At 25.6% G+C, this 23,702-nt stretch overlaps 1 protein-coding gene across 2 annotated transcripts in view; it reads left to right on the top strand.

Annotated features, from left to right (window-relative positions):
- Positions 1-23,366, top strand: part of LOC135925299 (hemocyte protein-glutamine gamma-glutamyltransferase-like) — a 34,709-nt gene extending 11,343 nt beyond the window's left edge. Inside the window, exons 2-20 of one of the 2 annotated variants that reach the window (XM_065460549.1) lie at positions 5,264-5,283; positions 9,841-9,906; positions 12,010-12,158; positions 12,234-12,414; positions 13,415-13,485; positions 14,030-14,228; positions 14,291-14,409; positions 14,588-14,695; positions 15,866-16,043; positions 16,148-16,286; positions 17,078-17,181; positions 17,314-17,482; positions 17,761-17,855; positions 17,908-18,020; positions 19,691-19,796; positions 19,890-19,952; positions 20,307-20,467; positions 20,859-20,998; positions 22,988-23,366. In XM_065460549.1, the coding sequence (XP_065316621.1) occupies positions 9,843-9,906; positions 12,010-12,158; positions 12,234-12,414; positions 13,415-13,485; positions 14,030-14,228; positions 14,291-14,409; positions 14,588-14,695; positions 15,866-16,043; positions 16,148-16,286; positions 17,078-17,181; positions 17,314-17,482; positions 17,761-17,855; positions 17,908-18,020; positions 19,691-19,796; positions 19,890-19,952; positions 20,307-20,467; positions 20,859-20,998; positions 22,988-23,129 (2,301 nt within the window). In that variant the 5' untranslated portion in view covers positions 5,264-5,283; positions 9,841-9,842 and the 3' untranslated portion in view covers positions 23,130-23,366. The remainder of the gene's footprint in view (positions 1-5,263; positions 5,284-9,840; positions 9,907-12,009; positions 12,159-12,233; positions 12,415-13,414; positions 13,486-14,029; positions 14,229-14,290; positions 14,410-14,587; positions 14,696-15,865; positions 16,044-16,147; positions 16,287-17,077; positions 17,182-17,313; positions 17,483-17,760; positions 17,856-17,907; positions 18,021-19,690; positions 19,797-19,889; positions 19,953-20,306; positions 20,468-20,858; positions 20,999-22,987) is intronic. The other variant, XM_065460550.1, reaches the window with a different exon arrangement.
- The last annotated feature ends 336 nt before the right edge of the window (positions 23,367-23,702 follow it).

Here is a 23,702-nt window from a genome sequence, read left to right as displayed (position 1 = left end):
TAGGTCAGGGTTTCCAAGTCATAGTTCAGGTTTTTTGTCTTCGACCTGGATATTTGCCCCACAAGTTCACAGGGAAAACTAAACAGAGTGCCTTGTGGAAAAATGTCTCAAGATGCTTTTTATAAATAAATATTTTGATTATTAAAAATGAGTTCAAATATTATAACAATCATCTGATGGAGATGCAAATATACTAGGTGAATTAGTTGGATTGCATCAAATAAAGAGACTGTTATAAGATTGTATTCAAAAGGCGAGAGATGTGGACGAAAATATACGAATACCCAGTAATAAGTTCAAATAATTGGTTAAACAAGATAGATGGCACGTGAGAAGGTATTATTATGGGTTTAATACAAGGATGTGCTTATATCAGCCAATATAGTGTCTTACATTACATATATAGCAATAATTATTTTGAATAAAAAAAAGACTTAAAATCCGAAGCTTATTAAATACAATATGCCAATATAAAAGTTTATTAGCTGCTCCAACCCTATGAAAATATTTATAAAAAATTTTTTAGACATTCTAATAGCATAGAAAATGTTTGTATATGGTAAATCTTTTAATATATGTTGTATTCCATATTAAATCAACCAAAAAAAGTCGATTCTCAACCCGACCCTCTTCGATTTTTTTAAAAATTTGCATGTTTATAGTATATACACTAACTAATAAAAATGTAAAATTTTACTTTTCAAATCGCCATACTTCATGAGATATGGCCATCTTTATAAAGGCGGAAATTCCAAAATACACTATATTTAATTTTAAATATCTCAAAAAGTAATTAAGCTAAAGACATGATTTTAATTTTATTAAATAGCTCTAGAATATCTCTTTATTATGATATAAAATTAAAATAAAAATTGCTCTTTTTTTTTCTTTTAATGTTTTTTTTACAGATAGACATTATACTTCTTAATATTTGTACAAAATCCTAGATTGGGACGAGTACAGAGCCAAAAGTTATTAGACTTTAAATATAAGTAGTATGGCTTAAATCCTATATTATACCAACCAAATGTATAGTAATTTACGAAACAAATAAAAAGAAAATTCGTTTGGGATCGGGACGGATATATTTTTTTATAAATCTTTCTGGCCGTGTTAGAAAAATTAGGTCCTATGCAGATCATTAGTAGACATTGTGTCATATTTAGCACATAAGTTTAGCTATTTTATTTTAGAAGGAAAATAATTGTAAAAATATTTATAACTTTATTTAGCTAATTAATGGGAAATTAATATTCTAATAAACATATTAATTAAATATTATCATAAATTAAATAATCTTATGAATTAGAATAAAATTTGACTTTCATTTTTCCTTCCCTTGGAATAAATGAATGATATTTTTGTGTCCCAGGAATTCGTTTGGCCATTAAAAATCTATTTTCATAATTGATTTCCATTCTTAAATATTCTACGTTGCTAACAAATATATAATTAATTTCCTGGGATATTGATTCTCGCATAATTATATAAGTCAATAGGAGTTATTATATGATTTTCATGAGGACGTTGCAGACTTGCTCTAGCCGCCAACCTCTTAGTAATTCCCCCTAAACTATCGCAAGGAATTTTGCAATGTGTAGTTGCAAAAAAATGCCATTCTGCCTTGATCCCAAAATCATTATAATGGTTGTAGAGGTTTACAAAGTTTTTTTTGTTTTTGTACTGGGTAACAGCTCCATCAGAAAATTAAAATATTATTGAAATCTTATCAAATCTTTCTTTCAAGAATATAATTAATTTTATTTGAAATAAATGAAAGGAACAAGTATTTTGTTTAAGACAACCTGATATAATCAAGTAACTGAAATGTTTGATGGTATCGCCTTCGCGTTAATAAATCATAAATGGATGAAATGTTGCCTGATTATTAGTGAATGGGAACCTTGAGAGTGATCTTGAACTACAAAAGCGTAGTTCTCTGCAAATTCGGATATTATTAGATATTCCCCATCTCAAATTTGATTTTAATGACTTAAAAAATTAAGATTGTTTCGAAGAAATAAATGCATGAGGAATTAAATAATTAATTTTTCAATCAAATACTCAACAAATTTGTTGGCGGACTTTGTTAAAGTTTCGAGTGTAGTACGGTAAGCTGCCAACCATTGTTTAAATGTTATATAATCTATGGCATTATTATCAAATAATAAGTGTAATCTTTCTTTAAGTTCCAAAGTGCTGGGACACATATGCCATTTCCTTAAGTAAGAGCAAGGCTGGGCTGGATTGCATAGACTTTGTGCAATGTAGTGTTTATAATCTTTTAAGGGAGGAAATGGAAAGTTATGCTGGTTTGCAGTTAGCTTATCTAATTTACCGCCAATTTAATTAACTTAAAATTTTGATGAAATGTGCAGATGCACATTGTATGCGTTTCAGACCCACCTGCTAAAGTACAGTTTTTTGGTCTCATGATAGCAAACTTGCTAAAAAAAGCTACAAATAGGGCTCAATAAAAACTTGACTGATTTGAGGATGTTCACAAAAGAGATTTTCATGAAAATGAATATACCATTCTGTAGAGTTAGTCGGCATCTTGAGGAGTCACCAGATATGCTTAAATATAAACTTCAAATCTATCGAATTGATGTATTTAGTGATATTATTGATCAGATATAGTAAGCAGTTTCATTAAATTTTTTTAAAAATTAACATCTTATAACGGATGCCTAATATTTCCAGAGAAAGTTATAACCGAAAAGGCTTTGAATATAATATAAGCCCTTAGTTAAAGTAGATCGAGAAACTACGAAATTGACTAATTTTATTTTAAAGAATTTTATGATAATTGACTTGATTATTCATAGTATTAATGACTTATCAGAAATAAAGAGTGAAAATAAAATTTAAGAATATAAAAAAAGTGTCAGGGTAAAATCCCTAGCTAAATGATGCAAAACATAGTGCATGCATTTATTTGCAAAAACCAACTTATACATTATTGTATACGAATATTTTCTTAAATCATCCTTTTCACAAGTGAGATATTAACAAACTTGGTTAACTAAAAATAATTAAAATAGACTACTAGCCAATATTGGCCAGAATAATCTAGGTGGAAGGCTTTTTAATACCAGTAGAACGTAAATTAGTAGAGCAAATTGAATTAAGTGAAATTCTTAATTATTAATCAAATTCTTATTACGTAGCTAATTTTTGATTTAGGTGGGAGGGAAAGTGGGAGAGGAGTATATGGGAAGAGAGGTAATAATGTCACAGGTGGATTAGGAAGTGTATGAGGCTTTGCCTGCAAGTTCCAAATTTATATCATTTTATTATATCTTTGTCCGTGATATTTACATTGTAAGTTAAACTGTCATCAACCTCATTTTTTTATCGCGTTATTTGTAATAAATTATTATATACTTATATTTTTTCTCGTATACAATTATACTAAAATTAATAATCTTTTTGTTTAGCTTATCACTCGTTTTCCTTTTACCTTCTCTGTTTCTCGGGCATCTAGTGGGTTTTAATTTTAGTAATGTTCATTAGAAACACCCTGGAGTATGATTAAACTAATTTAAACTAAAATTATCATGGGTCGCTCTAACCTCCAAGTATATTCATAAACGGAACACCACTACATATACTAATTCTACTTAGGCTAGCACACTTTTAAGATAAATTTCAAAATAAACCAATTTAATATAATTTTCCTATGAAGTTCAAAATAATGATAAGATAAAAATGTGTATATCTCCACAATTTCAAGTATAATATACTTCTTTTAGGTGATTTTGACAGAAAAAACAATTTTTTTAAAAATAATGTAATATGTAAAATTTTTATATCTTTGATTAAATATAGGTCATTATTATGTATCATCTATTTTAAAATATTCCATAGAATTAATTTGATTATTTAAAAAGCCAGTACCTAAATGTTTTGACAAATTCCTTTTTTTGTTCTAAATTTTATTATAATATTTTCACGTGTTATAAGGTGACGTCTATTAGAGATCTGTATCGTCCAGTCCGAAACTCGTCTGAACCTTCAATGTAAATATATGATATTTCTAGACTGTGCCAAATATTTGGACCGGATAACCATTCATTCATGGTTAGCGCGAATTCGAGCCGAGATAAATAACACATGTTCTATTATTGCATTCTTCCCTGAGAATTTTGCAAATTACTCCGTGAAATCGCTCTAACTGTGGATGAGAGGTATATAAAATATTTTCCTCGGGCCAGCTTAAATTATTACTGAGTCGAAAAAATATTTTTGAAATTTTTTTTTGACGGGGCACTTTAAGGCTGAGCAAGGCTACGCTTTTCCGCTGTCTAGAATATCTCTGCTTTAAAATTATTATTACATAAATTTAAAATTAAAACTTATTTATATATATATATTTCAAAAGTAAATTTTAAATATTTTATAAAAATTGATCTTTTAGTCATTTTCGTTGGAAACGTATCACTACTTTGGACTCGCTATCATCCAATAACGGATCATAGGACCGAGTTTCTTGGCTCGGACAAGCAAGACAAAAAGGCCGGGAGACGATCGCTAAAGTGATAAACTACTTTTAAAAAAACTTTTTAAAAAAGACACAGTTTATTTGGAAGGGGGGGGGGGCTTGATATATCTTACCCTAGCATTTAAAGAATATGGAATAGGATAATTTTATTTATTTTATTATCTCGCAAGACAGCCACATCCTTATTATAAAAATTTGTTAATATAATGTTCCAACTCCACTTACAAAAAATTATACTCCTTTATATTACAATTATGCTAGCCTGAAGAATTCTTTTTTGTTTTCGGGCCACTAACTGGCTGAATTTTATTTTACAAACCCTATCAAGTTGGTTTACACTGAACAAAAGGTTCTGTTAGAAGAATATAATTAGTCGAAACAAATTCCTATAACACATCTATGAATTTTTTCTTGTATATTATAGTATTGGCTAAACTTCTCCGTAAGTTTGACTTGTATGTGGTACCATAGTTCAAATAGAATCATTTCTAGTTCAAACAACCCAGCCTAAATCCGCAATTTGGAGAATACAGAAATAAAAGAAATTATTTTTGTTTTGAAAATTAAAATAAAATCTCAAAATACCTTACTTAGCCAAAATTATATATAATAAAAATTATTATCATTTATTTATTTATTATATATATATATATAATTTATGAATTTATGAATTTATTATTTTTCATTAAACCTTTTTGAAATATTAATTAAAAAATTTTTTTTTCTTTTTTCAAAATTTGAAACATTTTTTTAAAAGAACGAATATTATTTCCTGGAAGGTAAAATTTTATTTCCTTATATTATGTGATCTTTATATGTCGGAATTTTAAGATCGAAATCAATATTATAATTAATGAACATTACATAAATGGAGATTAAAAATTTTGTTAGAATCAGGCCCCCGCGTAGGAATTCGCTAGGAAGGCAAATGGTTGGGGGGGGGGGGGTAAATATTTTTTTTAAATAAAGATTATTCCAGGAGCCATTTAAGAATATCTTGAGTTTCATAAATTTATTAAGACTAGTTACTATAAAATATTAACAATTTTTGATACATTATAAAATATTAAATGTATATAGTTGGGGTATGAATTATTATAATATAAATATCTCGAAAGAGAACATTGTATAATATAAATTTTTTAAGCATTTAACATTTTGATATATAAATTTTAATTATATTTTAAAGAAAAATGTTAGAAAATGGATTAATGAACAAATATATTCTTTAATATATAAATTTACAAAAAATTCATGAAAAATAAAATATGATGCATTAAAAAATGGGAGAAAATATATAATTGACATCCTCACAATAAAAATCTTCCAAATATTTAAGTTTCTCTAACAAATTAAAAACAAATTCGAAAGGATTCTGCCGGAATAATATTTGCAGATTTGTGAGGATTGGTTGATTAATCACGAACTTTTTATTAATTTTAGAAAATTATCCAAGTGGGAGATAAAGAGATTTATTCTATAGTATACCTCGACTGACCCTTTATTACAAACAAAATGATTGACTTGCTTTTCTTGCGTGCCGACATAGGCAAATATTTAATTCATCGAGCTCTTTTGACTAAACAATGACATATAATTTATGAAATTCGTCTAATTTCCTTAAATTCAAATATAATGCTTTCGGATTATAGTCTCAATCAAATCGATGTCATTTTTTTGAACCACTATGCTTTAGTTTTGCAGTGAATGATTCGTGAAATTATAAAATGGTAGATAAATATATGGCCAAGGAAAATTTGAAATTGAATTAAAACATAGAATAAATTAATAAAGTATTTATTTCTGCGGTTAATGTGATAAATAAATGAAATTGAAATATTATAAGATATATTAATATTTAAATATATTTTAGAGCATCTACATTTTTTGACCTTGGAAGGGGGGAGGTTGGAATTCTTGTCTCTATGTTTAACTATGCAAGCTTGGAAATTCTGTCTAGTGGGTCAAAATCTTGATTTAGCCGTTAAATAAATAGACTATATCTAGTCGTTTGACAAATCTACCTAAAATTGAGAATTTCAATTGTGCCCGCATTTTGAAATAGTTATAAAATTCACAGAAAACCTAATCAGAACCCATTTCAAGCACGGGATTTCAAGTTCAAAATATCAAAATGATGTGATGTATTATATTTTGGGTTCAATTTTTTTACAAATTTGGACTGGTACTATGAAACCCCTGGAACCGAGTGTAATCTAAGAACCAAGAAAGAAGAAAGGATTAAGAGCCACCATTTTAAGAATATTATTGGAACTTATGCTCATTATAGTGCGCACAAATTGAACGACCGCAGTGTTTCAATATGCAAATAATGCATTTCAAATACATCCGTTTAAATCGGGCATATTTCTGTTTCTGTTTTGCATTTCAAATTATTTATTAAAAAACAAAATATCTTGAATTTTATAAAACGTTTTGAAATTTTGAAGTGATAGAATGGATACAACTTCTTTTAAAAAGTAAGAAATAATTATATTAAATGATACTATAATATTTTTAACTCATGGAATAATGATATTATAAAAGGATTTGCTAAATTAATTGAACCAAACGAGATAATTAGGAATCAAGAACATGCTGATCATTCCATTACATTCATTATTATGGAATATTTATCTGTTATTGGTTACAGGCATAAATATATAAGAATATTAAATATAATCATTTATTTAGCTTAGCTTTGAAATTCCCTGGTTTTAATACCATGATTACTTTAGAGATGGGGCTTCATCAGATAATTTGATAAAAGGAATGCCATCCTCAACCATTACAAATGACATTGTTTTATTAAAACCTGGAAAAGGCTTGGGAGCAGATAGATCAAGTGTATGGCTCACCAATTCTATCATATTTTTAGAATATATTAAAATTAATATAATGTAACCTCTATATAAAGAGCTATTTCTAAATACTTCACCATCACTCTGCTTTTCATATGATCCCACATCTAAAATACATTTTCACTTGATATCTGTTAAGGCGAAGCAGGAATTTCTGGGAAATCTAACGATATAATATAAATGAATATTATCTTTAAATTAGTATAATAAATTAACTCTTTCCCAATCATTTTTTGGTATACGTATAGGAATATATATATATGTACAACAACATTCCAAATTGCTGTGCACGTTGATTTCACAATGTAGGCTATACAGAATTTAGAAATCCTTTAACTATATGCTAATTGTTCAAAGGATACACCAGTAGTTAAATGCTTTTTATATAAATAATTACTAATGAATTAAATATATGTTACATCGAGGTAACAAATCAGCTCACAGCATTAATTTGTTTGTTTTATAATTATTAATTTTTTTATTATCATTTATTAAGAGAATATATGAAAAGGTTGATCTTCTCATTCGTGAATAGTTATATAATTGGAAATTTGTCAAATCTCTTTTTATTAATATATTCAGCAAAAAGATTTCTTTTAACATATATGTGAGATATCTATGCAACTCTTCTTTCCTTTATATCTGTTATGTAAATATAAGGGCATACATTTCATATTGAAAAAAAAATAATTAACGCTTCAATTTAAACATAGCTGTATTTACGTTTATTATTTGTATTTTGGAACGCTGTGTTGAGACGTTAAAATTCATGCGCACTATTAAGCAACAAATACCTGCTTTATCGGTGGAAGAAAAAAAAACACAGAATAATATGCAAGATACAAAATGATGGGAACATAGGATGCTTTATCATACTTAATAAAAATAGCTTGGAGGGATTATTTAAAAAAAAATGCAATATGAAAAATTAATGATAAAAAATTATTCAAATATATGTTGGGATGGTCAATTAAAAAGCCATCAAATAATTTTACATATGTATATTATAATTTCTTTATCTTTCAAATTATAATTTTTGCCAAATTATGATTTTTTGGCATATATTTTCCCCTTTTAATTTTTTAAAATTTTGATATGTTATATACATCTTTAACTAATGATATGATAAAAAATAGTATTTCATATAAAAAAAGCATAATATTCATATATCCCCGTCGAGTTTGTACAATATATTTAGCCATCATTATATAAAAAAATTTAAAAATTGATCTAATTTCCTACAAGCTAGTGAGGATGAAATTAAAAGTTGTTGAAAGTTTCTTTGAAAGTAATTGATTTTTTTAGGGAGGTTAATCTTTTGTTTATTTTATACAGGAATTCAAAAACATAATAATTTAAAATTCAATTTTTTGTAGATAACTTGAAACCCTAGATTATTATTTAAAAAATCTTCCATTTATGTGACCTTCATTTATTTACTTTTATTGTTAATTTATTTCTTTTTACCTTTTTTCATTTACCTATTTCATTTCATTTCTTTTAATTTTTCTTCTCTTCTCTTCTCTTCTCTTCTCTTCTCTTCTCTTCTCTTCTCTTCTCTTCTCTTCTCTTCTCTTCTCTTCTCTTCTCTTCTCTTCTCTTCTCTTCTCTTCTCTTCTCTTCTCTTCTCTTCTCTTCTCTTCTCTTCTCTTCTCTTCTCTTCTCTTCTCTTCTCTTCTCTTCTCTTCTCTTCTCTTCTCTTCTCTTCTTCTTCTCTTCTCTTCTCTTCTCTTCTCTTCTCTTCTTTTCTCTTCTCTTAAAATATTTAAGAAAATTGCTTCATACTATTATAATAATAATAAAATTAAACATTTCAAAAAAGAAAATTGATAGATAAGTTGCTCCTAAGAATATTTTACTTGTAAAAGGAAAATTTAATGGCATTTCCTAAATGTCAAATAATTAGGTCAAGATAGACCTGGTTTAGAAAATTTTATTCACTTCTAAGCCCGACAAGGTACACCTCAGATTTCTCTTTAAAACAAAATATTTATTTGTTCGCCTTCAGAACTACTTTTGAATATTTTTTATTATTTTATTATTTTATTATTATACAATTTTATATTTTAAAATTTTGTAATTTCTAAAAAATTTGGTTTTGTGATCAGGATGTAAAATCAGAAGTAGAAAATAATTCAAAGTTTATTATAAAAATCAAGTTTAACTTAAAATTTAATTTCTAATAATAAAAATAAAAAATTTTTGTTTAAAAAATAAAATTAATTTTTAATTTATTCTAATTTAATAAATTTAAGATACGAATTTATTTTAATCTTCAAAATTTAAATTTTTTAGTATAAAGAGATAAACAAAGGTAAAAAAAAATGAATACATCGGTCCTAAACATCTTGACTTTTTCTAAGATAATAACAGAATTTGAATGATTTTATTTAAATTTTAAATTCAAAAAAAAAATACCTGCATACTTTTAATAATGTGTAATGTTATTATATATATATATGATGGGGAAAAAAGAAATGTCTAACAACTTCAGAAACGATGACGAAATAAATTTCTCATTCGATAAAGATAACGATAGAAGTAACTTTTTTTCCGATGTTTCTTAATATCATATTGACAACAAAAATTTAGGAATATCAAATGATAACCCATTTTTTAATCGGCATCTATTGATTATAGTAATGAAATGGCCTTCTTAAACTAGCGTAAATCAATATTATTAATTTAAAACTCGCCAATAATAGGTGGCAATATTATAGATACCTTTATCTCAAACAATTTAAATTATTAAGAAAAATTATGATTTAAAACGCTTTTAGATTAATATTTAATTAGATGATTAGATAGCAAAATGGAAAATAGCCAAAAAAATTATATTTATAAAATCTAAAACCTATTTTATGTTTTTCTATTTTTTCTTGTTTTATTTTGACCTTTCTATTTTTTATATGTTAAAAATTTTTAAGGTACCGACCGGTTAAAGAATTTGGAACAATGAGCGAGATTTTTGTTTTATAGTTATTTAGAATGTGTCCAAAATATCAAAAAAAATATTAAGCTCACAAATTTTCTAAACTTTAAAGAAATATAAATAAAATAATCTATTAACTATAAAAAACATGCCTATAATTCTAGAAAATTTTAGAAACTTAGATTTCATAAAAATTTGCCAGAGTTTTAAAACTTTCTAATTTTTTTAAAAATTCTGGATAATAGCCTTATTATTTTTTAGGATCAGAGTGATCTTTTTCTATTTTTTACATATTATGTTTGTAAAAAAAATTTAAATTATTTTTGGTCAAATTTTCTTAAATTTCTATAGAAGATTCCAAGAATCCTATGAGTCTGGAAGTTTTTGTGAACGCTGAATTTTCTTTTCTAGAATAACTTAACTCCTAATGGTTAGTTTTACTTTGCCAAAAAAATATAACTATATTCAACATAGGCTGGTAATTTCTTTTTTAAAAAAATATTAGACCACATATATATAAAAAAAAAATTTTTTTTCAAAAATATATAATAATTTTAGGGTTTCGTCGATTATCTAATGAACATAATTATAACGCGCTTCCATTTTGATTCTTAGTTGGAACTTTTAAAACGATTTAATTCCATTCTGATTATATATTAACGAATTTTTTATAAATCTGTATATGTTCGTTCTGCTAATTTTAAAAATAAGTGTTTGGATTTTTTAAGAAAGAAGAGATCAATCAAAAAATTATAACCATAAAGTGGGGGGGGGGGATTATATTTATTAATGGCTTTCTCCAAAAACTTTTTCAAAATTTGAAGTTTTAAAGTTTTAATGAAATCGTACGTTAAATTTTTGAAATTTTCATAAGTTAGGTAATCGAATATTTTGATATTTTGGACAGTCATATAGAAATCGTTGAATGATCCATAGTCTCTTCATAATAAGTAAAGTGAAGAACAATTTTAATTTATTATAAACAGGTTAGGTTCAGTTTATCGATCTTCTTTTTTCAATTTAAATATTAAATAACTTGATTATTCAAAAAAACATTCCTTTTTAAGCCTTTTTAATATAGTTAAGACTAAATATAAAAATAAATAAAATATAAAAATAAATAAAATATAAAAAAAATTATTTTTATAAAATGTTCTTTAAATTATCTGGGTAAAATTGATCGTTCACATAATATTTCAATGACTATGGATTGCTGGGTAAGCTTATTATTGTTCCAAGAATTTTTGATAGTAAAACATTTTCTTAAAAATAGGGGGAAGGATTTTATATATGATCACTTTATATTAACTTATTTTTTTAATAAAATTTGTATACATTTATGGAAACAAATCATAACTTTTTGTATTTAAAAAAAATTGAATAAAAAAGTAAATATTGGCAAATAAAATTCATATTTTGAGTTTGTAATAACAAAAAATATAACTCATATTCATTTGAGATTTAACTAATAAAAAAAAATTCAGAATATAATTTATAATATGAGTCAAATAATAAAAGATATTTTATCAGGTTATTTATTCGCTATGAAGTTTACACGCCTTTGATCTTATGATTGTTTTCAAATTTTATTCGTATTCTAAGATATTAAGCAACATAATAAACTATCTCAAATGAATAACTTAAACTAAAATAGAAATTAAAATAAAATCTTTCATATAAAATTTTTACTTTAAAAAAAAAAATAAATAAAGGAGATTTCAGATGGCCTAATGATATAACCGCTGATAATAGAGAGCATAATGCGAATAGAAGGGCAAACTTAAATCCACACAGACCGGAAGTAAATTATCCTACAAGAGATTTATACCCAAGACGTGCCCCGCCACAAGGAATAAATGATGTGAAAATAAATAAAAAATAATATAAATTGATGGATAAATAATATAAATCAATTCAATATGAAATTTATTTGCAGATAACCAACGTAGACCTATCAGTGAGAGCTAACACTGATTTACACAGAACCTCCAAATTCGATATAGTTCGGAGAGAAGAAGTATTGGTAGTTAGGCGTGGACAAGCTTTTACGATTCTAATTTCTTTCAAGGAAAATTTCGACCCCAGACGGCACGGGATCAAATTCGTTTTCGACCTAGGTAAATGTTAATATATTAATTTCAAATGTTATTTGGCATATTTAGTTTCTAATTTTTTTTGGTTTTTACGCAATAATGGCCGAAACCTGAGAGCAAAACTGGCCTTGATAAAAAAAAATTTTATTAAAAAATTTAATATTTAACTTAAATCTAATGTTATTATTAAACTGCTAACTCAATATTTTAATCAGAAAAATATTATGTAATACTGAAGATTTTGCATCTAGATGGTCCAAAGGTTTAACATATCGGCTCAAATCGAACCGTTTAAAACAATATAAATCTATAATACCCCATTAATAATTTTATCAGTTAATCTATCGGCCTATTTACTATTTAATAAATGTATTTTTTTTTCATGTTATTTATGGTTTAAATATTTTCTATAACATTTAGTTTTAAATAATATAGTTTAAACTTGTATGATGGATAGGAATAAGGACGTTTCCATACAGAACGTTTTTTCAAAGTAATCGGGTATAGAAAACAAACTGGTTTGATAATTTTAGAATTTAGCATTTTTTTTCGAAATAGAAAAAAATTGCTGGTAATATTACCTAAAATTCGCTTTCAAAAAACTTTCTGTTTGGAAATGGCCTAATAAGTTAATTAACCCTACCCCCAATATTATTATATAAAAATATTAAAAAAATCATCTTAATTATAATTCAATTGCTTTTTTTTCTCCCATCAAAATTCAACCTTTAATATTGAGATATTTATGGTTAGAGATTTGTAGAGCTAGTTAAATATATGCTTATTTCCAAATCAAATTATATTTTATCGCAGTTATTTGAGTTAGAATTGTATAATTGGGTTATAATATAAGACTCCAAATAGCTTTAAAAAAAATTATGAAATTTCATAATTAAATGACACTATATTTTGATTAATTAATATATTATAGTTATGAATTTTTTACTATTTTTCTTAAACTACATTTTCCTACTTTTTATTTCACAGTCTAACCAATCTGATATAATTATATTTTCTTCTAAAGGACCGAGTGCCAACATAATCAACGGAACAAAACAGGTTATTGAGGTTGAAGATGAGACGTTACCCGTAAAGGTTACTATAAAAAAAATGATAAAACATTTTGATATATCTATTTTCCTATTAGAATTTTAAGCAACTTTAAGGAAGTTGTGAACTATATTAATGTAACTTTAGTTGAAAATACCACATACAAATATTAAAATTTAGGATAAACTTAGTGTTTTTTAAATTTATTTATTATCACATTTATTAAATTCAAATTCTATTTTCCTATTAGAATTTTAAGCAACTTTAAGGAAGTTGTGAACTATATTAATGTAACTTTAGTTGAAAATACCACTTACAAATATTTAAATTTAGGATAAACTTAGTGTTTTTTAAATTGATTTATTATCTCATTTATTAAATTCAAATTTAAAGAGTAATAAAATATTTTTTTAGGTGAATATAAGTCTAATTATGCTAAAAATATGCTTTAATAGTTATTTTAATAAGAATCTTTGAGTACTGACTCATTTTATCCCTTGCTAATAAGAAGGAAGGAATGAAGAAAGGAAGGAAGGAATAATTATTAAAATTTAATATATTTAATTTTTATAAAACTTGTATATAAAAGCAATGGGGATGCCGAAATAAATCCATCCAAGGAAACCGGGTTTGGGTGGAGTGTTTGGCAGCCCCAAATACTTCAATAGGTATGTGGATACTTTCGATCGTGTCTACATCTCTAGCTGATGCTGCTAATTTTTATAGGAGAGAAATAGTTTTTAAAATAAATAAACCTATCTTCATTCTGTTCAATCCTTGGTGCAAAGGTAACAAATTAAATAAATGAATTTATAAATCTTTTAATTTTGATATTCTACATTTCTGATAGAGGACTCGGTATTTTTCGACGATGATGAATGGCGTGAGGATTCCGTGTTGGGAGATGTGGGCAAAATTTGGATGGGAACATCGAAGGACAAGCACTCACGTATGTGGAGTTATGGACAGGTATTTGTAACTTTTCCAGTTCATTGAGCAGTTAATGTTATTAGCCGTTTATACATTTTATTGTTTGGACTTACCCTAAAAGAAAACGACTACTATGGCATTAATTAAGTTATAAAAAAATATCAATAAAGTTTGGTTAAAATAGAATATCTGCAAATAAAATTTTTATTCGATTTAGTACGAAGAGAACGTGTTAAGTTGCGCTTTTTTGGCTCTCGATATGACTAGATTGCCCCACCAACGCAGAAATAATCCAATAGAAGTGTGCAGAGCTATATCAGCGATAGTAATAATTATTTAAATTATACATTATGTTATATATGAGTTTTAAACGTTAGGTTATGTTTTTGACACTATGCTTTAAATTTAAACATTGTTATATATATATAACTGCTAATACATTCTGACTGATTTTTATTATTTCTTTTTAACTATCATATTGACACAAAAAATGGTTTATTAAAGAGGTATTTAGACTAACTTTAAAAAAGATTTATCACCTACAAAATTCTCATGCATGAACAAAACACATTACCAACGGTTTATTTTAGAAAATGGGAAATGTTATCGAGACAGAAAAAAATTCTCTGACTAATGTTTCAAGGCGTAGTAGAAAGAGAAAATTATATGCACGATACTAAGATTACATTTTAAACATAAAAGATCCACATCCAAGGAGAACTTGGGCGGGGGTTATTTTTAAAAGGGTAGAATATATTATATTTATTTATTTAATTTACATTAATATTTACCTTAACGAACTGATTTTATTATTTCGTTTACTTTAAATTATATTAACTTAATAGTTTCTTAATACTTTGGTTGTTTAAATGATTCTTATTTTATATTTAATCGATTAAATAAATGGATAAATTGAATTTTATAATATATGTATACATGTAAAATTTATTAGATTTTCGGGGTAGTTAAAAAAATTTTAATATTGAAATAAAATAAAATATTTTTATAAATTTTTTATTTATTATCTTACTACCTGCTACCTTAAGAATAACGATATTTTTTTATCCCCGTAAGTTGTGAAATGGAATTTTATTTTATTATATAAGAATTAAACGAGTAAGATTAATTTTGATAAGATTTTTTTTTAAATTGGAATAGATTTATAGTAAATTATTAATTAGAAGATAATAGTGTTACAAATGAAAAAGTATAAATACAATTGAATAATAGTTTCGGTTTTTATTTTTAGGTAGCATTTTAAAATGTTGATAATCTTTACTATTATTTTTGGCTCTTTTGATGCTATTGATGAATTTTAATTAACTCTCTAACGACTTCTCGATAATATTATCCATATGTGGCCCAAAGTTTAATCGCATGCATAAATGATTGGATTGCAACATTGATCTATAGTAAAAGTTGACTCCAACATATGCCATATTTATATACAATAAATTGTTATTTTTATTTTGTATAAAATAATTATTCTCTTCAGGTGAATTCTTTAGATGGGGATAGGGGTATTGTGGAAGGCAATTGGTCTGGAAATTATAGGAACGGAATTAATCCCACTGATTGGCAAGGTTCGACACAAATAATGCAAAAATACTACAAGACTAGGAATTCGGTCAAATATGGTCAGTGTTGGGTCTTCGCCGGAGTAACCACGACAAGTTTATATTTTATTGTTTGAGAAGGGAAAGCTGGAGAATACAATAGAGGATAGGATATAACAAATAATATAATCTCTCTGTTAAAAAAAATATGTGTATAAAAGTTCTAAGAGCCCTTGGAATACCGTGTAGAACCATCACCAATTTCAATAGTGCCCACGATACAAATAAGAACCTTGTGGTTGATGTAATTTACAATGAAAGGATGGAGATTCAGGAAGAAATTAGCCCTGATTCTATATGGTAATTTATGTCTTTTTTTTCAAACCCCTATTCATAATTTAAAATATTTTAGTAAATGTACGAATAATAATCGAATCTATTTTAAAATAAAAAAATTTAAAATCATAATATTTGACTATAAAACATGAATTAATATAATTGTATTATATTATGGAAGACTATTTTCTTTTAACCCATTTGTTCAGAAATTTTTCTTATCTCCTTCCTCAAAAATTATAGAAAATATTTACTTTTTTTTATTTAAGTTGTTTATTGATACATAAGCATAACACGGTCATTGTTAAGGGTGAGGGGAGAGGGGCACTATTAATTGGGGGGGGGGTTCCATAAAATTTTTTAAAGACCTTTAGAAAAACTCATTGTAGGTTAGGCTATATTGCATATTCTATAAAATAATTTTGTTTGTCACTTTTATTTACTCAAAATATTTTAAATGATTTTTTATAGTGATAAATTGTACAAAATATTTGGAGACATGAGTGTTTGCGCTTTTATTAGCCCAAAATGATTTTTATAACAGTCAAAGTCCCTGAAAGAGGTTTATAATATATATAAACCTTGGCTTAAGGTTATAATTTGTACGTGGTAGCTTATGCTATTCAAATTTCTTAATAATTTTATAAAGTTTTGATAATAATATCATAAATTCACAAAACAAATCAAAACACGTTTATGCCCTCCCCCCATCCCTTCCCCTTCTCATATGTATTGATAACTAGTTAACCAGATAACCTGGAGTAAGCTTAATTAGTCTCAAAATTGTATATAATATATTATTATATATAATTTAGGAATTATCATGTTTGGAATGAATGCTGGATGACAAGACCAGACCTGCCTTCAGGTTATGGAGGTTGGCAATTGTTGGATTCTACCCCTCAAGAAATAAGCGAAAGTATTTTTTATTTTGGGTGGATAAATATCATCTTTTTTTATAATTAGAGCGCACTTAATAAAGCATTTGAAAAAAAACAATCAAAATTAAAATATTTTATCATGTTAATTAGTTATGAATACCATTATAAAGACGTTTATAGATGTGGCCCAGTGTCTATAAAAGCTATAAGAAACGGAAACGTAGGCTTACAATACGACACTGGTTTCGCGTTTGCGGAAGTAAATGCTGATATTGTCTCGTGGATTCTCACTAGAAGGAACAACGGAAAGCCAACTTTTTTATATAGGGATGAACATAAGTTTTTTTTTATTTAACTCATACATTTATTTTATCCTCCTTTTAACTTTTTTTTCCCTCCTTTTTTTGTATCTCCGGTTTTGTCTTATGTTTATATGTTTTTAAATTTTAAAAATAAGAACAATGAATGATATATTTTATGTTGTAATTAACTAGTAGGAATAATTTATGAACCCTATTTCGGAATTAGTTTTTTTTGTAAAAGTATTATTAATTATATATAGATTACAGTATAGTATTAGTAATAGAAATAAATATTATCAACGATTACATAAATAGGATTGGCCAATTTATCAGCTGCGTCAAACCAAATTCCATTTCCAATGTGGATGATGATCGACTCGATATAACAAACGATTATAAACCAGAAGAGAGTAAGATATTAATCGATAATTTTCATTCATTAATTTATTTATATATCTTTAGGTGCTAGAGAGGATAATGATTCAGGTTTGAGAGCACTATCAAGGAGTTCTTTCTCGGAGTCTTACGGAAGTTCTAATAAAGATGTTGAATTCACCCTAGTGGATTTAGTCAATGTAAATATATTGAGTATTTTAAACAAAGTTGTTAACGCTCATTTTAAAAAGTAGCTAGCTCCCGCTCTTATATTCTCAAAAGGAGCTAGCTCCCGCTCCAAGTAATGGAACCGTTCCTTTGATTTTCATTTTTTTAGAAGGTATAGGAAACAAAATTATATTTTTTTATTAAAAAGCTCTATTTATATTAAATGATCTGTCAAAATATTTATAACCTTTTATTAGCTTTTAAAAGTAATAAATTCTCTTTGAATATGTTTGTCCAATATATTATCTTCTTGATGATCAATTTCATGGAATCCAAAAAAATCTTCCAAATCATTTTGTATTCAAAAGAAAGATTTTTTACCTTTAGATTCTTTTTTAGATTAAGGCTGCTCACTTTTGAAAATTAAATAGTTTTATTTAAACATAAAAGGCATTTTTCCCTTAAATTTGTTTGATCATTATCAACAACTTTTAGTAGTATATTTTTTGTAAGATGGAAATGGAAATTCAATTTCTCCATCCATGATCTCTAAATCCATAATATCGAAAACTATTTTTTTATTATATATCTATAAAATGAATATTAATATTACTTACAAGATTATTCAAAATCTTTTCCATATAAATAGGAAAAGCTTGATGTTTAATATTTAAAATGATGAGATGAAACATTAAATAATGGATAAATTAAATAAAACAAAATTTCATTTTTATTGAATTTTAATTAACAATTAATATTTAAAAAATAATTTAATTTATACATTAAATTTAAAGGAGCAGTGGAGCGGCGCCTCCTTCTAGAAAGAAGTTAGCTCCCACTCCCGCTACTCAATTTTGCTCCAGATGTTTTTGAAAAAATGTAGCGCCGCTCATTAACAACTCTAAGATAAATATTTCAAAAATTACTATGTACTTATATTTAAAATCCAACAATTTAGAAATTATTAATATATAAATTACCGACATCTAGATAATATTAATGTCTATATTGCTATTTTAGAATAAATGTTAAATAATAGAAGTAGTATGCGATCATGTTAAAATAGGAGTACTTTTATTCACGATATAATAAATTATATCAATATAGAATCTTTATTTTAATAAGTCTTTGCTTACAATGATTTTAACGTTAAATATTGCAAGATATAAAATATTTCAAAAAGATATATTATATTTATAATTAACTATTATTCAAAAATTTCATATATAGATTAATGTAAAAAAAAATACTTATATATATTAAACAATTTTTATAATAATATATAATAAGTAAAAAAAGGTAACAGGAAAGTTTCCGCAAGATGAAGCATTTAAAAAATTTAATCTGTCTATTATTTATATAACAAATATAACAAAAATAGCGATTTAATTTACAACAGAATATATATATTTTTAATATAAAACGATATTAAAAATTGATGTAAGATTTTTGATTTTTTTTGGAAAAACAGATTAATTGATAAATTACAAAATGAAAGAAATATTAAATATAAACCCATATAATTCATTTAACGTAAAAGTTTATAAAAAACAAGATGTTTCATATACTGAAAAAAAGAATTATTGGCCAAACATATTATATTTTTAACCAATTTATTTCTAATAATTATTTTTATATTAAGCCTTCTATTTTCAAGAATTTTTATTAACATGTATACATAATAAATAATATTATAAATTAGGTTCGCTTAGGTGAAAATTTAGCTATCATATTGAAAATGTTAAATTTAACGAATTCTCAACGAACTTTGACAATCTCTTTACATCTATATTCCGTTTATTATACTGGTATAAATAAATTATATCTATGAATATTCAAATTTTTATTGATTTAAAAGTAAAATATATTGATCAAAAATGAATAATTTAATGCATATTCAGGTATTAGACATAAAAAGATTAAGTCAGCTCAATTCGAAAATGTACCTCTAAATGGAAGAGAAAGTTTATATCATTTTAATTATTTTTTTTATCTTTCTATTCATTATTATATTAATTATAACAATTTCCTATATTATTCTATTTTTCAAATATTATATAGAAATTTCTAATACAAGTTTGGATTATTATTGGGGACCTAAGATAATTAAGATCTAAAAATACTAAATTTAGAAAGAAAAGAAGGGAGAAGATATTATTAAAAATATTCTAGGGACAAGTTCATGTAAAAAATTTTCAAATTTTCTGAAAATAATTTTTTAACTTTAGGATATGAAAATATTATTGTTTTCTAATTTTTTTGGAATTATATGATTTTTTATTTCTAAAAACTTTATCTATCAAAATTGTTTTTTTTAGGTAGAGATATTTCAATGGAAATACAAGCCGAAGATTACCTGGATTATATTAAGGATGGATGCTATTTTCACATGACATGTATGGCTGTAGTTAGTGAGACCAATGAAGTCTTTTCAAGCGTCGACGACTTCATCATATCTATGCCCACCATTAATATAAAGGTTTTCATAGTTGGTATAATAGAATCACTTGTTTATTGTAGAGTAATTTGGAATTAGAAATAGGCAATCATTATGCAATTTAATCTATATAAAAGATTTTGTTAATAGAGTTTACGACTCACTTAAAAGATTGAATTTTCGAATTTGCACATTAGACATTTTATGGGAAAAAAAGACTAATATATAATTAATTTCTGAAGTTTATTCAAATCGAAATAGAGAGATTTCAATAGGTAAAATACCTAAATTTGTATCAATTTCAACATAAAGAAGAATTAATAATTATATTCAAAATAATAAATTTTATTTCTTAAAAATATAATTTAACTTTAAATATTTTAAAGTAGAGATTTCAATAATCAATAAAAAATACCGATTTATATTTATCTAGGTAGAAGGCCTGCCATTGAAATTGAATAAACAGTCCTCTATAAAAGCTAGCTTTGTTAATCCCCTCAAAAAAACTCTCAGAAATTCTAAATGGATCTTAGAGGGACCTGGAATCAACAAGCCTAAAGTGATTGCGAGCAGGTTGCAAATAAACGCTGATTTTTTTACGTCTTCGTTTTTTCTTTATTTCCCTAAATTTAAGTTACCTTATATGCAATATAATGTATTAGCACCGGCTAACAATTCAATTTCATTACTCTATTTCATATGACAGTGGGTTTCCAATGCCAAATTATACAATTTACTTTTATCTGGATCATAATTCGTATCCTATACAGGTCCGTACACGGTGTTATTCGGATGCCAATTATTTGGTTTTTCTTTATTAGACAAATTTGGAGATAAAGTTTTATAGCCAAAACTTTTTTTAGAACCCAGCCTTCTCCTGCCTCTTTTCCTCATAACTTCCAGGTTGGTATAACACTCTTCTGGCTTCTCCATTCTGCTCAGTCTGCATTAATTGACAGTTTCTTTTCCTCTATCATCCAATTATAATGTGGTCCAAAATAATTATAATATTCTATAATTTTAGCCTCCATTCTACAATGTTTATTATTATAATGACAGTCTTTATTCAATTCTATCTCCTTTATAAGCATAACCTTATACATTTTCCATACTTTATCTTTTATTTAGTGATTGCGTTCATTATCCCAAAAGATTTTAGTCTTATTCACAATTAGCTCCCAACATCAATATAGAAATTTTGCTGTCCATAATGTTTATTAATATTTATTACTCATATCTTATAGATTTATACAATTTTATATAATTTATTTCTCCTTAAATTTCACCGTATCAATTTATGAAGGAATTTTATCAAAGGCCACTTGAGAAACAAAGCCCATATAGAATATTTCTCCTTTTTTTCTCTCTAATCTTTTTTAATGAATAGTAATATCCCATAAATTATATCAATAGTTGACTTCCCAAGTAATACCAGTTTATTTTCGTCCATTTTAACGCTTTAAGCAATTTTTTTCAATGATTATCTCACATTTGATCCTAATTTTTATATTCTTTTAAATATTCCCTTACATTTATAAATAGGTAATGGGTTTATTTTTACCATTTGTCTGGAATCTTGTTAGTTTTAATATTTTATTTAATAGATTTGTTATGAAGAATATAATTTCTTATCCAAGAGCTTAACTCCATATAGGAATGTCATTCGGATCCCTGTATATAATAACCTTTATTTTATTGAAAGTATCAATTATATCTTAATTCATTTTTTGTTTGTAATTCGTGTTATGTATATTATTCATTCCATCTCTCTACTATATAAGTTTTATTTGTGAGTAAGTTTTTCAATCTTTATTTATTTTTTTTCAATCTGGTATCTGTTATATCATTCACATTTGTATCCCTTTTTGTCACGCAATTTTAAATATTTGATTATCCACATTTCAATTTTTTTTTATTTGGCCACACATTGCTTAATATTTCTTTTAGTTTTAATGCAATAAGGTATAACTTTACTCTGAAGTCCTCCACTTTGAAAATAAAATGTTAGCTGGAGTTAGTATTAAGCACGGATTTAAAGTCTGGTCAGACATTTGGGTCGGACTAGGATAGGTTTGTGGAGAGCTCTTTTCTCATGTTATAGTTAAAAAAACTTAATATTATAGGATATGTTCGAGTTCGATAAAGCATTTCAAACCATAATCTTATTCTAGTGAGGCTCAAGAAAATAATGATTATATCCTGGTCTGGCTTAAGAATATAAATAAATTATAAACCTGAGCATATCCAAGAAATATCTTCTTTTTTTTTACAAAACTTTTGATTTATTTTAAAAAAATTTACAATTCATTTCTATTTTTTTTTAAATTAGCGGATAAAAATATTTTAAATGCAGACAGGCCATGCTAAAATAAATTAAAATTTGGTTGGATTAGAAATAGGGAAATATTTATAGGTCAATGATTTTTTATGGGAATATAGTTTAATCAAGCCTGTAATAATTTTCGTTCCTATCTTTATAGGTATAATTTATTTTAATTGCATTAATCTATATATGATAAATTTTGTATTTATATATGTACTAAATAAACAAAACTATAATAGAGATATCCCAGGATCAAGTCTAGCTATGTTGGAAGCTAATATAACACCTCGAGACACTGGGAATAAAACCATATTAGTTAGTTTTAGTTCCTCAGATTTGAATGATATCGAGGGTTACCTGCATGTCAGCGTTATACAATGAATAATAATTTGGAGTAGGCTTATGAATTAAATGTGCCGAATTTCTTATTTTTTTTTATTATAATTTATCGGATCGAGAGATTATACGAATTATATATAGATTTTGATTTAATTTCAACATCAAAATTACTTATTGAAACATAAATTTAATTAAGTTCCTCGATACCATATAATATGCCTCTTATATAAATCAATATTTTCCTCTCTCAAATGTTGTAAAACACCAAAAAAATGATATTTATATTTATATGTTGTTATCAAAAAAATTTCGAATATATTTACAAATTTAATACCACAAAAAATCATCTTTTAAAAGAATCGTTTTTTAATACAGGTAATATATAATCCAATTTACAATGCAATTATTAATCAATTACTTATTTAATATATTTATTACAATATTTTCACTTATTTTAGCTATTTCTTGAATATAATGACAAATATATTACATTATGTTATCTATAAAAATAATATTTATACATTTATTCATATATTTTGATTTTGATATTGTAATATACAGGGAGCCAAACTTTTACAAATATTTTTTCCTTTTATAGCACCATTATTTTTTATA

The sequence above is a fragment of the Gordionus sp. m RMFG-2023 genome, chromosome 2, assembly GCF_954871325.1.
Source record: "Gordionus sp. m RMFG-2023 chromosome 2, tfGorSpeb1-WG-v2, whole genome shotgun sequence".
NCBI lineage: Eukaryota > Metazoa > Nematomorpha > Gordioida > Chordodea > Parachordodidae > Gordionus > Gordionus sp. m RMFG-2023.
Note: the sequence above shows the minus strand (reverse complement) of the source record. Positions and strands in the feature narration are given on the sequence as shown.